We start from the raw sequence: 16,693 nt of genomic DNA, 5'->3' as shown, positions 1-16,693 counted from the left end.
AGTGCCATTAAGTGGTTAAAATAATCGTAGGTAAAAAAAAATTTAATATGTTGAAATTTAACATTTTATTCGTCTTTTTGGGCATTAACCGAATTAACAACCAATAAAAAAATCATTAATTAGTATTTTAATACTATCTAATATAGTCAGACCGTTTTAAAACTTTAGCTTTTTATTTTTATACAATATAATAAATATTATAAGTTTTTATAACATTAATATAATTAAAATATTATTTAATATTTTCTTTCTATTATCCAGTAATATTTTTAGGATAAAAAAAGAAATAAGTTTTTTCCAATGAATGTAAGAATTTCGTATATACCCTTATTAAACATCAAAATATCATATTTATCCACCCTATTTTTTAAATATGATATTTACCCTTTATAAACTTTTAAAATATCATATATGCCCAAATTTTGTTTTTTAATCTTTTTTTATATTTTATAATTATTGTTTATATTTTAAAATCATTCTAACGCCTTGTTCCTGAGTTTTTATGTAAATTCATTAAAGGAAAGGGAAGGAAAATTTTGACAAAAAGAAATGGATGTGAAGGAAAATATTCATTATTCTGTGTTCCCGAGTTCGAAGGAAATGAAAGGAAAATTTTTAGTTTTTGTGTTCCCGGGTTACGAGGAAAAAGAAAAATAAAACTTAAAAATTTCCATCCTTCACTTTCTTCCCAAATCCGCCCAATTTAGGAGGAAAATTTGGAAGAAAAATATGACTCTAAAATTCTTCCCCTCCCCTCACTTTCCTTCGATTAATGAAACTCAGGAACACGATTTTCCTTCGACACCCCTCACTTTCCCTCCGTATCCTCCCACTTCTGTCCTGAAGTGGAACTCAGAAACAAGGCGTAATTGTAAAAAGAATTAAATTTACCATATTATCCCTACTTTTGGTTTATTCTCCTCTTACCCAAGTTCCAGTCTTGTTTCCCAAAAACAAAAGTGTTTATTTGTTGTGTAAATAGCAGCCTCCAAAAAAAATTACAGTCCTTTCCCTTTTCTAACTCAAGTCCAGGTGTCTTTATTCTCTCTGTAAATCATAGCCAACACCCAAAACTCCTGTAAGGTCGAGAGACCCACCCTTGCACCAATGGCTGCCCCAACCTTCGATTCAGGTCAGAAAAACTTGATGATGAACAGCAACATTTACTCCCGAGTCTGTGTGTGTTCTTATTCCTATCCCTTTGATTCACAACACAAGGATAAAAGAATGGATTCCAAATAGATGGTCGGCTTGTTTTTTAATGCCCCCGTTCAGAATCGATAGTTTCCAGAGAAGTTTTGATGAATAGGGTCTATTGGCATGTTGTGTTAAGCATGCATCAAGATATATCCCTCTGATCGGAATAGCAGGTGTGATTTCTTTAATCCAACTCAAGACTTAAACCATTTGAAGTGATTTTATTTATTTTGGTGCTTTCACTTCTTGCAATGAAACTCTAACAGTAAGAGATGGGGGACACGATTCAGGGGCTGAGATGGCAGAGGTAGCATCGTGTTTGTGATATTGGATCAAGAGTATCGAAACAATTTGGAAACAAGGGTGATATGGTCAATATAGTTTTATTCATAATTATAATGATTATAAAATATTAGAAAATGAATTTCGGCAAATTTGAAATTTATAAAGTCTATTGTCACAACTGGGAAAATTTAAACTTAGCAAAGTCTAAACACTAACCTAGTACAAGTGGAACCACATTGCAACCTTTGCTGCATTATATCATACATATCCATTAGGACATGTTCATAAGCTTGTGACTAAGCCTAGACTTAAACCTAAGTTAATTTAGGTTAGCATAAATCAACATTTGACAAAAGGTTAAGGTTTAAATTATAAAGTAATACTCTATTAAAGGGTTTACAGTCCAAAGATCCTAGAAATATATAGATTTCAGTCCTAGGATTCTAGAACCATTTAGTTTTCCGTCCAAGAATCAAAAACAATAGGTTTTCGGTTTTAGAATAAGATCAAAAGGTGGTTTTCGGTTGTATAGTGAAGGCACTTTGGGTTTTCGGTTTACATAGGCCGAAATCACTTCTTAAAGGACTGAAAACTCATAAGTCATAACCAAGGCCCATTAAGACAGTAAACTCAATTCTATATATATATATATATATATATATATATATATATATATATATATATATATATATATATATATATATGTGTGTGTGTGTGTGTGTGTGTGTGTGGGTGTGTGTGTGTAGCCGCAAACCCAGTTCATTTCTCACATTTTAGACCACAAACACCTCACTTTTGCTCTCAAGTATCATCCGTAAACCTCATATCTTCAAGCGATTCCTACCCATATCTTCTTATTTTCACCAAGAACACCAAGAACATTCATCAAAATCTTCAAATCTTCAAGCCTCCAACCGAAAACTCCCCCATGCACATCGAAAACACCAAGCAATATTCCAAATAATTCCTAAGGCTATTTGTAAGTATTTCTTACATAATTAAAGTGTTTTCTAACACATTAATTATTATTTAAATCACTATTTAATTTATTATTATATCTTATTAATTTAAATATGTCGTCGGATATAATTATTTTTAGGACACGGTTACTTTCACGTATTCTAACCTGGGGATCCTTCGCAATCAATTTGTGTCCGAACTGGCACACACATTCGAGGTGAGTTCATACCCCCGTATTTTTCCAAGCTTTTTCAATGTTTTTAGGGGGGGATACAAGTAAAACACAAGAAATCTTGTGTTTAAAAATATAAATATCTTATTATGTTTTCTTACCGTTAATATGCATTTAAACGTGAAATTTATTAAATACGCCAAACATCGGTACTGTTAAACTTACAAACTTATAAACTATAATAGGTATAGTTTATGGAACAAATGAACTATTTTACAAAGCTCATATTATAACACGGAAACAAACTTATAAACTATAATAGGTATAGTTTATGGAACAAACGGTCTATTTTACAAAGTTACATGTTATTGACTAAAAGGTTTTTCACTTATTACTCGTAAACTCGTTGAAGCAATTTGTGAGACGTCTTCACATACTTATCTAAGTACCAACCAAGTCCCGACTTATAACCAGAGTCTCTTGCAGAGAGAGCGTGAATTTGTGTATAGATCTATACGGGACTGACAATCTCACACCTTAACTGTTAGCTACAGTTAGGCCGGCAGGCCTGGGATGACAAATGTCATAACGATTCTGACACCTGAAGAACATCGTTTCAGGCCATGTGGGGTCATCAAGTATGGTTATAAGAACTCACATGGAGAAAACAACGAATCATTTACGTAGTAATATACTTCTTAAACAGTCTTAAAGGGTATTAACATCGCATATAAATTTACAGAGCAAACATATTTAAAACTAGGTATCATCAAATTAAGTATGACATTTATACTTGTACCTTTCGGTCTTGGAACGTTTAAGACTACAACTCGGTTTTTATGGAAAATATAGGATTTTCCAGGATCAACATCATGACAACCTGAAATTTTCATTCGGTCAAACTCTAAAGTCAATCACTTCAATTAAAAGTCAATTACATTTCTAATAATTGTTAGCCAATTTAAAAGTCCCTTTGAGCGTTATTAGTGTTTATTCTTTAAACGAACGAAGGAAAGGAAGTACCGTCTCGGGTAGTGAAGTAGCAAACCCACCCATTGCACCCTAACCAAGAGTTCACGGCCAAACTTTTGGAGTTTGGGCCGTAAACTCTCCCTAGGCCGTGAACTCATGCCTTAAGCATGAGTTTACTCCCCAAACTCTTCATTTCCAACTTCCATTATCAAGAACACCTTCCATTCTCTCTCAACTATCATCCCGTCTTTCACCCGATCTTCCGAAAATGTGAGTATTACATGACTTGATTTGTTGTTATAACCTATCTCCTAGTCATTATAAATCATTTCATCCATTCAATTGTTGATTTTCATTAGATCTTCAAATCACCAAGAACACACACTAGTGCTCTTGGACCTTAAACACCAAATCAAGCTTCTATCTTGTAAGTACACTTGCCCTAGCTTCTTGTGTGCTTAATATGAACTTGATAACACTTGAAAATCATCAAATAACACAAGAACAAAGGAGTTTACGGCCAAGGATGTTCTTGGGCCGTAAACCCCTTTTAAAGTGGTAAAATGGACATTAGTCCCTTCCTAAGCCTTGGATGCCAACCTTGAACCTTCCTAGAAGTGTTTAAGACCTTAAACAACAATCAAAACATGTCCCTAAGAGAGTTTACAGCCGTGAACACATAATAATATGGTCATGTGGCCGTAAACTCCACAAGGTGGTCTTATTATGCCCCTAATGCTTTCCTAAGGCTTGGCCTTGATCATAGGATGTGCAATCATGACTTGTAAGACCTCAAAACACAATTTGGCACTTAGTACCATGAGTTTATGGCCATAAACTCATGGGGAAATGGTCATTGGCCGTAAACTCCATAAAGGGGTGGTTCATGGGCCATAAACTCAAATACCATGTCATACAACCCTTAGATGCAACCCTTTGGTACCTATAGCACTTGAATCAAAGTGTTTCCATGACCTAGGGTGTCTTAACTTGATTAATTAGTTATTAATTGACTAATTAGATTACATATATGTTTATTATATGATAACTAGGACCATTGTGTGTGTTCAAGTCCTCACTTGACACCTAGCACCTTGTCCGACACTTCCGAGCAAACCACTCATTTCAGGTGAGTTCATACCCCTTGAATTAACCTTTTAAATGTTTCCAAATGTTTTTAAATGCTTTATGGGGGGAATACAAGTTGAATCATGCTAGTTATTATATCAGTCACATGTGATTAATAACTAACATGCAAATGGATTTATTATACGTTAGTTGTTTTACCAAACAGATTTCTTCAAATGTTTTCCTTAAACATTTTTATATGTTTAAAACTCTTTATCGAACTGCTTTATACACTGTATGTTTCTTTTCAAACTCTGTTACAGATGTATTTCAAACAAAGGTTTTCTTTATACTTAAACTGTTTATTCAAACAAAATACTTTCAAACCGTTTTATAAACTGACATCAAGTCGATCTTTTCTTAGATATTAATCTTTTTCAAAGGTTTTTACAAAACTCCTTTTATGCTTTTATATAATTAAATGCATGCCCATATATGTATAGTTATATAAGTAATGTTTAAAGGACTTAGGAAGACTAACTCACTCTATTTCCTTTTCCTCGTTGGGATGTGGCTATGAGGTATCGGTTATCCGTCCGAATGTCGTCTAAATATTAGTTATATATCATGTATACATATGTAGACATAAAAGTTTTCCTCAATCAGTTCAGTACCTTTGGTTAGCAAAGGTACACCTTCGTTGATACTTCTACATTACTAGTAACTATTATAGGTATAGTTAGGAGATACTACTTGCTATTCCTATTACAAGGAATTACACCAGAGTCAGTTCATACATGAGTCTATACTAAAGGCTAAATGAAGAGAATACCTTTACTTGGATACACTTACATGGATACTTGTACCTAGATACTATATAATGAGATACTATTACATATTATACATGTAGATTAGTTATGTCTATCCTAGTACAAAAGGATACTATACTGGACTAACTATTCTGGCACCCAACTGTTAACAACAGAGGTAATGAACATCTACGGATGCCTATGGTTAATACTTATACTAGGGTACCTTTACGGGACTAACCATTCCTACACACTGCTGTTAGCTACAGAGGACAATGAACATCTACGGATGTTCAAGGTTAATACCTTTTCGGCAGTCGTGATGTCGGGTTTATCCTAATACAAAAGGATAATACTTACATGGCTATATTTTCCCTGTTACTTTTATTTTGTGATACATTCACATAAACGATGAGGTAGACTATATATATTGTTAATAGTAGTCATACAAGGGAAAAACCATCTTTGTTACTTTCAAAACATTCAAGTCTTGGTAGAAGACTACCTTTTTATACTAATAGGAAATATGGGATTTTCTAGGAAATTCAAACGTTTACACTTTTACTTATAAGACTTTTCATTTATACTTATTTAGATAACGACATTAAATACTTATGAATTCACCAGCTTTAAAGCTGATACTCGCTTTCAAAATAACTTGTATTCTCAGGTCACAAATAGACAGGTACCGATGCAAGGTTTAGAGAAGACGGAGCAGTCAAGACTCGTCTTTTATTTTGAGTATTCATTATGTTATTATTACTATGAAAGAATACTCTTGTAAGTAAAGTTATGCTAATAAATCAATGGATGATGTTGTTGCTTGTTTACTACTTTGCATTGTTGTGATACTTTACATGACGTCCTCCGCCCCCGAACGTTTCCGCCATTCCGGTTTTGGGGTGTGACAAACATCATTATTTTACAAGAAAACGGTTTACAGTTCATCTTTCTGAAAACAAATACGATTACTTATCGAAAACAATGATTTACAGTAGAGCGGGTGCAACTAGGAACATATTTACAAAAGACTCAACACTTATTTACTAACTAGTATAACATAAAGGACTCTTAATTGTTAATTTTATGGTTCCTTAGCTTATACTTCAGAGTTATATATGTATAAAGATCCGATAGGCAGTAGAATGTGTGAATTCCGCCTTACTTCCTGTTCATTGTTTGGTTGTGGGCTTAGGGCAGAATCACCCAATCGACTGTCCGTTCAATCTTACTTATATATAATTTGTATACACTAAGCAATCATAGGAAGTAACGGTACGAGTCATACCAATTACCTGAATCAGAACCTCGAATCACAGATTATAAACATAAGAAACTGATACCTTCTGGTCTGAAAAATACTAAGACTATAACTTATTTACAAAGAAAATATTGGATTTTCTGGGAGAACACATTAACATTTTCAAAGAACAAAGAATATACTTTCTATATCAAAAATACTTATGAACTCACCAACTTTAATGTTAACACTTTTGCAAACCACTTGTATTCTCAGGAAAAATTAGTAGACAGGTACCCTCCCAGGTGTTGCGAAGACGGAGCATGGTAGCATTACGTCTTATATTTTACTATAGTTTTAATGTTAAACAAGTAATGTTTTGAACACAATGTAAATACTATGTTATCAATGCAATTGTTGTTGTTGCTTTGATTACTACTCCCTCCGTCCCAAAATAATAGTCCACAGACAAAAAACACACAGTTTAAGAAAACATTAATTACCATTAACTTTATTAAATGAAATGACAGTCTTACCCTTATGTTGCATTTAATTCTATGGTAATTGCATTTAATTTTATGGTAATTTAACTAATAATGAAGGGTATTATGGTAAAAGACATATTTATTTTTAGAAGTAGGCAATTATTTTGGGACAAACCAAAAAGGAAACATGGACTATTAATATGGGACGGAGGGAGTATTATACAATTGTTGTGATATTGTACATGACGTCCTCCACCCCCGAACGTTTCCGCCATTCTGGTTGGGGGTGTGACATTTATAAAGGATAAATATGATATTTATGATTTAGGTCGGGTAAATATGATATTTTTATGTTTAATAAGGGCATATACGAAATCTTTGTTGAATGAACTATTGATAAATAATTTTGACCAGATAGACTTTGTATTACACTATTTATTTTACACAAAAAAAAACATTGAAGTTTTAGATATGAACTTTCAAATATTAAACATTGAAATTAATAATAAAGTCACATAAAATATTCCATTATATATTAATCTCGTCAAGAGTTTTAATTTATCGATTAGTAAATATGATATTGATTTTCAAATACATTTTTTGAAAAAACTACATTTGACTTTGTTGGTACATCAAGAACCCCCTTTCATAATTTGTACATGAAAAAACTAAAGTGAACAGGAATACAAAAATAGATTTTACAAATCATGAATAAAAATAATTAAAAATGTAGTTAAATCTTCTCACCACCGGTTAACAACCGTCTACCTCTTTAGTGGTATCGATTCTAGTATGTAAATTTGAAGCAACCCTCCTACATATGCATTCTTTTCCAATTTCATACAGTTTAGATAATAAATATTAAAAGAGAAGAGAAACAATGTAACATCTTAGTCGCTTTCAAATTTACAATTACATTGTGAAAATCATAACCAAGATTATATTGGTGATCATGGAATAAAGTTTTAACCAAAGTGAAAAATATTATAAGAGATAAAGCAATCTCCAATGGAGTTTAAGGAATTCTTAGGTGCTAATAACACTCTATGAAACAATAACTTTAAGAGATGAAAAGAAAATGTGAATAGAAAAGCATGGAAGTAATGTTATTATATATCCAAAAACATTTATATGTTTTATTTCTCATTATGTGAGTTGTATGTGTATGTAACTCATATGATGGACCTTTTTATACTAAAATAAAAACTTTTCAGCTACCAATCAATTTCTTAGTAATTATAAGATATAAGTTCAAAAAACTAAACTCTTAAATGGTAACCACTAATTATTTGAATGGTAAAAGATTGTAGAGGTTTTAAATGAATATGATGCAAGAATGAAACTTATCTTGAACCATATTTATTTGGGTTAATGACCTAGAAAGGTAATGAATTTTGGTCTTTGTCCACATTTAGGTAACCATGTTTTTTTCGTTCACATTTGACCATTGAACTTGTTTGACCTGTTCAAAATAGGGTAATATGACCGGCAATTAGCGGTAACATTACCTTATTATGAACAGGTCAAACAAGTTTACTGGTCTAACGTATACGAAAAAAAAAACACGGTTACCTAAATTTGGACAAAAACCAAAGTTCCTTACCTATTTTGGTAATATTGGGTTATTTATGTTAAGTGCAAGTAGTCATAAGATCCATTGATGTGAAATGAAATTGGGTTGCCCGGTCTTGTGTATGAGGAGATGGTTAAGTCTTAGACCAACCCAGTTTAGGCCTAGCTAGTTAGGGGTTAGGTTGTATACGCTTAAGGGGCTAGGTTGTATGTGTTTTAAAGACCGCGCAACATAACTTAGCCCATGACTAGCCGGGACTAAATTGGGTTAGACCAAGCCTAACCTAATTGTTCATTAACTATCGGAGCCTGATCCCAGGGCACAGTCCCTAAGACGGTTCTTGTCCAGTATTACCAAAACGGGTAAGAAACTTTGGTTTTTGTCCGTATTTAGGTAACCATGTTTTTTTCATACACATTATACCAATAAACTTATTTGACATGTTCATAATAGGGTAATATTACCGTAATTACCGGTCATATTACCCTATTTTGAACAGGTCAAACAAGTTCAATGGTCAAATGTGAACGAAAAAAAACATGGTTACCTAAATGTGGACAAAGACAAAAGTTCATTACCTTTCTAGGTCATTAACCTTATTTATTTAGAGTCTCCTTTATAAGAGATAAATAGACAAAAAGATTATCTTTGAATATATGAATAATCAAATGTTAATATTCACATTAGGATTACTAAAATAGTACACATATATAAAATGTCTTGTATCCTCATCAATTTCACCGACTATTCTATTGTTTCATTGTTTATACACATGCCGCAGGACATGGCTTCTAAACATCAACACCCCTCAACTTCCTACATATGAACGTATTCAAATTCCCATGGGTTCTTGGTTTTCAAGTATGAGGTTTATGTTCTCTATTTCTTCTTCAACACCCCCAAATTATCAAGTTAGTCCATGTTGTTTGAATCTATAGATTAGATATTTCCAGTTTTGTAGTTATATAAGTAGGTTTGAAAGTTCTTTTGGTGAACAATGTAAGAAACTTGTAAGCTCGCCCAGGTGTTTGTAAAAATGTTTCGCCGAGATTGGTGTTTCATTCTTACAATTTTTAATTGGAATTGATATTTAAGTACAATAAGTGGTCAATATCGTTGAATTGTTACTCATTAAATGTATCATGCCATAACTTGTAATTGTACATCTAGCTTTTACTTATTAGGATTGGAGGTCAATACATCTCACTCATGAAAAATAAATTTATATTACTGAGAATTTTTATGAGTCTAAATATAGAAAAAGGACGAGGGTTGTGATATTGATAGTTTTTATGATTTTATCTATTAATTTCCTTTAACTCATAACAGGTTATTGCAGCAAAACAAATATCTATATCGTTCTTGAACAATCGATTTGCTTATAAGAGCTCATTCAAGCTCAATAAAGATTTTAAATTAGAGAAGCTGATGATTAAACCGGAATAGATTGATATTAATATTGGAGGTAAAGTTCTTAGATTGGATATTAATTGTATGTGATTTTCGTAAAAATATTTTAGGTGGTTTTTGGATTACGTTTTTGGAAGCAATGGGATATTAGGCTTTTTTATTTTCCTTATAGAATCATGAAGTTTCAATTTGTAATTGATTGGAAGATAGGATTTGTGTGTTATTTGATCTGAGGTTGGAAGCAGTGGCAATGGGATGTTAGGCTGTTTTTTTCTTTTTTTTTTTTAAATAAAGAAAAAACTTCATAAATGGTCCCTGTTTTGTGAAATGACGGAAATGTCCTTCTATTAACGGCCAAAAAATGACGACGTCGCCTAAAAGGACCATTTGTTAAAGACAAAATTGCAAAAATGGTCTTTGTGGTTGTCAAAATTATGCGGTTTTGATCCAAAAAGGCTTGGTGGTGTACCAGTGGTCCAATTTTGAATACCTTGTATGAAATTGGTTCCTCTGTCGTTAACTTTAACTGTTTGACTGTTAACTTTTTTTTAAATGACTATTTTACCCTTAGGAACCATTTCTGCAATTGAGTCTTTTTCCCAAACCATATGGACCATTTATGCGTATCTTCTTTTTAACAATATTGAAGTATTATATATTAGTTTTTTTTAATTAATTTTTTTAATTTCTTTTTATTTGATTCATTCTTTTTATTTGATTATTATATACTAATAAATATTATTTTTAATATATAATATTTAATATATTAATAATATTATTTTATTGGGGTATTGATTTTTTTTAATTTCTTTTTTATTAGATTAATTCTTTTTTATTGGATTATTATATATTAATAAATACTAATTTTAATATTATATATATATATATATATATATATATATATATATATTCATGAATATTACTTTATAGGATTATTAACTTCTTTTAGTTATTTTTTTTTTAATTTCTATTTTATTAATTCTTTTTGCAGGACCGAGTTTGAGACATATTTTACCACAATTTCTAGACGAAGTGATAATATGTGTGCTTATCTTAATGACATGTTAATCTCCATGAGTAGTGAAGCAAAAAAGTCCAAAGCCCAATTATATGAAGCTAGAAATAGACTCGAAGAAAAGAAAGGACTAATGGAATCTCTTGATTTTAGAATAAAAAATCTTTTAACGGATAGAGACTCACTTAGAATGGACATTTCGATGCTTATTAAACAAAGAAACATATATTGTAATTATGCTAAGCGTTTGTATGTTAAACTAACAAAATTTTATCATTCAGCTGACATATGATGAACATCATTGAAAATTGCTTCCTTTCCATTCGTTTGAAAGAGAAAAATTGATGAAACAACATATGACTGTGAAAGTAATATAGTTGAATATGATAAAATTCCAAATGATTTTTACGCATATGGTATTGTAAATATAAATGAATGTTTGAATGTTGATGATCTTGTAAAAATTGTGAATGAAACCTTAACCAAAAATGAACAAGTCAAGATTTTGAACATGATTGAGAAATCGACACTTGGTTCTCAACAAAATTTTGCTGATATCTATGATAATGTTGACAATATCAGTGAAATTGAGGCAGAGGAATGTGTCGATTGCTCACGATTGTCTGACATTAATGTTAATTCAGTGGCTAAAGGTAAAGAATGTAATGATTCAATGTCGAAAGTAAATAGTGATCAACCTTCGACATCCAAAATTTGTGATTCTTATGATATTGTTGTAGTTGAGGACTATGTGAGTGATGATGATGATGTTTCGAATGAGAAACAAATTCCAAGAGTTGTGGTAGATCAAGTCTTCATAGATTCAGAGGAATACATGAAAGTGTTGAAAGACAAAAGAATAACATTATCTTAAATCAAATATAGTGGTTTATCCTAGGCTCAAGGGTACAATAATGTTGTGTTTCCAAATCAAGTCTTTATTAAAAAAGGAAATACTAATAAAATAAAACTTGAATTGAAAAAGTTGGTAGAAGATAATGAGAGTGACGAAAGAACAATTTTATTCGAATCAAAACACAATCGAAAATGGTTGAACAAAAATTCGAAAACTTTTCAACAACAAAATAAACCAAAATATGTTTGGGCTGTAAAAACAAAAAAATCAGTTCTTCATAATAAAAACAAAGAAAAAGGTCCGAAACTGATGATTTTGTCCAAAAAATGTCTCAAAACTCGGTCCGACAAAAAAGAATTAATACAATAGAAATTAAAAGAAAATAACTAAAAGAAGTTAATAATCCCATAAAGTAATACTCATTAATATATATATATATATATATATATATATATATATATATATATATATTAAAAATAATATTTAATAATATATAATAACCCAATAAAAAAGATTTAATCAAATAAAAAAGAAATTAAAAAAAGAATTAAAAGAAATCAATACTCCAATAAAATAATATTATTAATATATTAAATATTATATATTAAAAATAATATTTATTAATATATAATAATCCAATAAAAAATATTAATCCAATAAAAAGAAATTAAAAAATAATTAAAAAACTATTATATAATACTTCAATAGTTAAAAAGATGATATGCATAAATGGTCCTTGTGGTTTGGTAAAAAGACTCAATTGCAAATGGTCTCTGAGGGTAAAATAGGCATTTGAAAAAGTTAACAGTCAATCTGTTAAAATTAACGACATAGGGACCAAATCCGCACAATGCATCCAAAATTGAACCACTGGTGCACCACCAAACATTTTTGGACCAAAACCATATAATTTTGACAACCAGGACCATATTTGCAAACCACATGGACCATTTGTGAGGTTTTTCGAACTTAATTACTAAACTTCAGATTTTGTGAAACCACAACGACCATTTATGAAGTTTTGTCATATTTTTTTATAAAGAATTGTGCTTTGGAAAATGTGTACAACTATTACATTGTGCTTTCTTTTTTTTTAATTAGGAATGTTTTTAAAATTTATTCCTAACCTTTACATTTCCCTAATATATATATATATATATATATATATATATATATATATATATATATATATATATATATATATATATATTACCATAGTTTTAAAATTTTTATACCATGATTAATCAATTGGTAAGACACTATTAGCGAAACATGTAGGTTACTAAACATATTCATAACCAACTTTCTTCGTTATGTTCGTAAAATGTTTGTTGGTTTCCTATGATATATTTTTGATACCCATGTAATTGTGTATGAATTAAATAAACTAATAGTTATTTACGTTATCTTTGTCGTGTTTTAATTTGTTTGTTTTCTTGTTGGTAAAAAATTAAAAAAATAAATAAATTAACAAAAACACAACTTCTTGTTCCTTTACGTCGTATTCATGTTACATATATGATATAACTTTGTCGTGTCATGTCAAACAAAAACATGACATTATTACTCAAATTCACACCCTTAATTCATAACGGGTAGAGCTTGTTCGTTAATTATTATTTTTTCAGAGCTTGTTCGTTAATTATTATTTTTTCAGGACACCAAACATCGATTCATCAAATCAAAAAAGTTTACTAATCCACCAGTTTATTTATACGATTCATCATTTTGGATTCGTATTATGTCATCTAGATTGCTCAACATGTGAAAGTGTCAAAAAAGGGTGGCCAGTTTGAACACGTACGACATGGCGTTGTGTTTTTTACACTAGAAATGACACAAATTCGATTTCAATTTTGTCTCAATTTCAATTCATGTTGTGTAGAAGTCTTTTTTTCTTTTTTTTTTATAAAAGTCTAGTATGAAACAACACTATCTAAAAGCCATAGTCGAGTTCGTAAGTGAAGCAAACCAATCTACCCTATCCTTTTTAAGTCTCTACTAGAATTACTGCAAATTGTTCAACCAATTAGAAAAAAAAAAAAAAAAAAAAAAAAAAAAAAAGGCTTAATTTACAAAGGATTAGAATCAAGACATTGGACATGTTTGTAAACATATGACAAGTCCAAAAAAATGAAAAAATGTGTACTATAGTAATTAAGGTTTTAAAACAACAATTTTCTGTAAAAGGGCAAACCTGACTTTTCTAGTATTTGATGACAGAATGACGCAGCCATAGATCATACATCACCATATGAAAAGCATCATAAGGGATTGGAGGTGTGTTCCATTGGAAGTGCTTCTGAATCTGTAAGGGTAAAACAGACTTTCTTTATTTAGCCATTTCTTATTCACAAAAGGGTAAAATAAAATTTAAAAAAACAAAATGCACCTTTACTAAATTGTTGTGGAGAGTGACAAATTGTTGATTGGATATGTCCTTCAAGATTTTCTTTAGATCATACACATCTTTCTCTTTGAGTATGAGTGAGAACTTCCCCCAATCAAGAATATCATTGAATGGAAGATCATAGTAGTTAGACAGAATAACTGTAAGTTATAATCAACCAATTAGATATATAACAATAACAATAAAAGGTGGAAACTTTTTGTTATAATGATGAAAGAATGTCTACCTGGAATACAGCCATAATGGATTGAATCTGCAATACGAGCACTGTTGACTTGGGACCCACCAGGGCAGATGCAGAATTTGGTTTTATAAAATCTTTTTTGATATACAAGAGGACCAGTTGATCTATCAATTCTGTTGTTTGAAATGTCAAGTTCAGTGTCATTCTCCCATGTTCTTGCTAAAATCACTCTGATTCTTGAATTCCTATGTCCAGCCCAGAAACCAAGTGTAGTCCTAGATTGAAAAAGACGACAAGAATGTATAATAATAATAAACCAATTTCTAGGGTAAATGAGAAAGCATAAACTAAAATTAAAATGGAAACCTGTTTTCAATGTCATCTCCACCACCACGTGGAAGAGCAAAGGGCTGGAGTACTTGAGGAAGAGCAATATCTTTGTGAGGGATAAATCCAACATCATAGCTTGGAGAACACACTGCTCTTATCGAATTCTTTACAAGAAGTGGAAGACCTTCAGTTGCTCTTACACCAACATCATGGCAAGTGACAAAGAAATGATCAGCACCTAGGGTTCTGTTCCAGTATGGATACTTTGATATCAACCCTTCAACATAATTTTGGACGATTATAGTCATGTTCTCATATGAAGTTCCCTGCATTTCATTGCAAAAGATCACTTGAATCTGGCAATTACTAACAAGATCATAATACACCATATCTAATTTGTAGTGGTTTATTTGCAGAACAAATCTCATAATGCAATTGATCCGTAAACAGAGAAGATGGAGAAAAGAATTAAGATCAACGCACCTTTCCTCTCATCTTATGACATGATATTGGTATGAAAAACAAGTGAGCTTGATCTGGATCTTCAGTCCGGAACCGACTCTCTCTAATATTCTGGAAAAAATACCCCTCACTGGCATACTTCCCAGTGAGCTTCCTCGGTGTTTGATAAAAGGTCTTTGGATCCCCATCTGGATATATATAAACCTTAAATCTCTTCTCCATCTCTGCATAATTCAGCTTAAATACCTCCGGGGAATGATATACATCCGAAAACCCATCCGGATTTCGACTTGCACCATCCTCCGCATCCACATCTTCCTGTTTACCATTTCAAAGTCCAAAAGAGTAAGAATTATTGCATACAATACAAAGATCTGAACAAATCAAGTTAACGAAATAGCGCATACCTTCAATGTGGAAACAGATGTTACTGTTGTTGTAGGGGGAGAATAAGAGTAGTTGTATTGGAGACCGGAGCCTAAGGAGCTGAAGGAGACGTAAGTGAATGTAAGTAGGGTTAGGGTTGAAAGGATTAAAATCAATCCTTGTTTTGTAGAGATGGAGGTGAAGGATGGTAGTGATTGCGACGAAGGAGGTTTCGCCGCCGACATTCGTGGGATGAGTAATCCGCAGAAGTTGTATAGGTTGCCGGCACCGGCGAGGATTTTTCGCGGTATTATTAACGGCGAGTGTAGATTCAGGGAGACGACAGCGGAGTAGCGTTTGAGTGTGAAATTGTAAAGTTCAAAGATGCACTGATCTATACCAGCTCCGCAGATTAAAATAGTTTATTTTCTAAATTCATATCATTGATTAATACATAGTGATTACTTATTTATAAATTTTTGATTAATCTAGTGTTTAACTGTTTATAGGGTGACAAATCGTATAATCATATCGTGTTTTTGTGTGATGCGACGACGACAATTTTTTAAATAATATGAACACGACACAACACGATGTCGTATTTTTTTAATTAACTCAAAAATAAAGCAATTAAAAAACGACAATACACGACAAATATAATATAAAATACAAATTAATTTACTTAATGTTTAATCATACATAACACGACAAACAAATGCTAAATCATGTTGATTTCATACGAATTTTGAACACGACACAACACGACATCATGTTTTTTACTCTCGACACAAACACGAATTCGATTTCAGTTTTGTGTCGTGTCATCAGTTGTCACTATAAGTGTTTCCGAGTTTAATAAAGAAAATAAAAATGGAACAGAAAATAGAGAGAGAGAAAAT

The 16,693-nt window shown here is 31.4% G+C and overlaps 1 protein-coding gene across 1 annotated transcript; it reads right to left on the bottom strand.

Annotated features, from left to right (window-relative positions):
• Positions 1–14,092: 14,092 nt before the first annotated feature.
• Positions 14,093–16,193, bottom strand: LOC145087136 (Exostosin family protein). The gene is made up of 6 exons (XM_079025042.1): positions 15,836–16,193; positions 15,450–15,746; positions 15,003–15,292; positions 14,679–14,911; positions 14,435–14,592; positions 14,093–14,350 (listed from the first exon to the last, which is right to left on the bottom strand). The coding sequence occupies exons 1-6, from the start codon at positions 16,037–16,039 to the stop codon at positions 14,249–14,251; spliced, it is 1,284 nt and encodes a 427-aa protein (XP_078881168.1). The 5' UTR covers positions 16,040–16,193; the 3' UTR covers positions 14,093–14,248.
• Between the last annotated feature and the right edge of the window lie 500 nt (positions 16,194–16,693).

The sequence above is a fragment of the Lactuca serriola genome, chromosome 2 (assembly GCF_051521515.1).
Source record: "Lactuca serriola cultivar US96UC23 chromosome 2, Lser_US96UC23_V15, whole genome shotgun sequence".
Lineage (NCBI taxonomy): Eukaryota > Viridiplantae > Streptophyta > Magnoliopsida > Asterales > Asteraceae > Lactuca > Lactuca serriola.
The sequence above is the reverse complement of the archived record's forward strand: the minus strand, read 5'-3'. Positions and strand labels throughout refer to the sequence as shown.

Bases quoted from the DNA above. Each gene is read 5' to 3' on its own strand.
- LOC145087136 (XM_079025042.1), bottom strand. From the start codon at position 16,039: ATGTCGGCGGCGAAACCTCCTTCGTCGCAATCACTACCATCCTTCACC. The intron at 15,747-15,835 runs GTATGCGCTATT...AATGGTAAACAG, and splicing joins CATCTGTTTCCACATTGAAG to GAAGATGTGGATGCGGAGGA. The intron at 14,593-14,678 runs GTAGACATTCTT...TATAACTTACAG, and splicing joins CCATTATGGCTGTATTCCAG to TTATTCTGTCTAACTACTAT.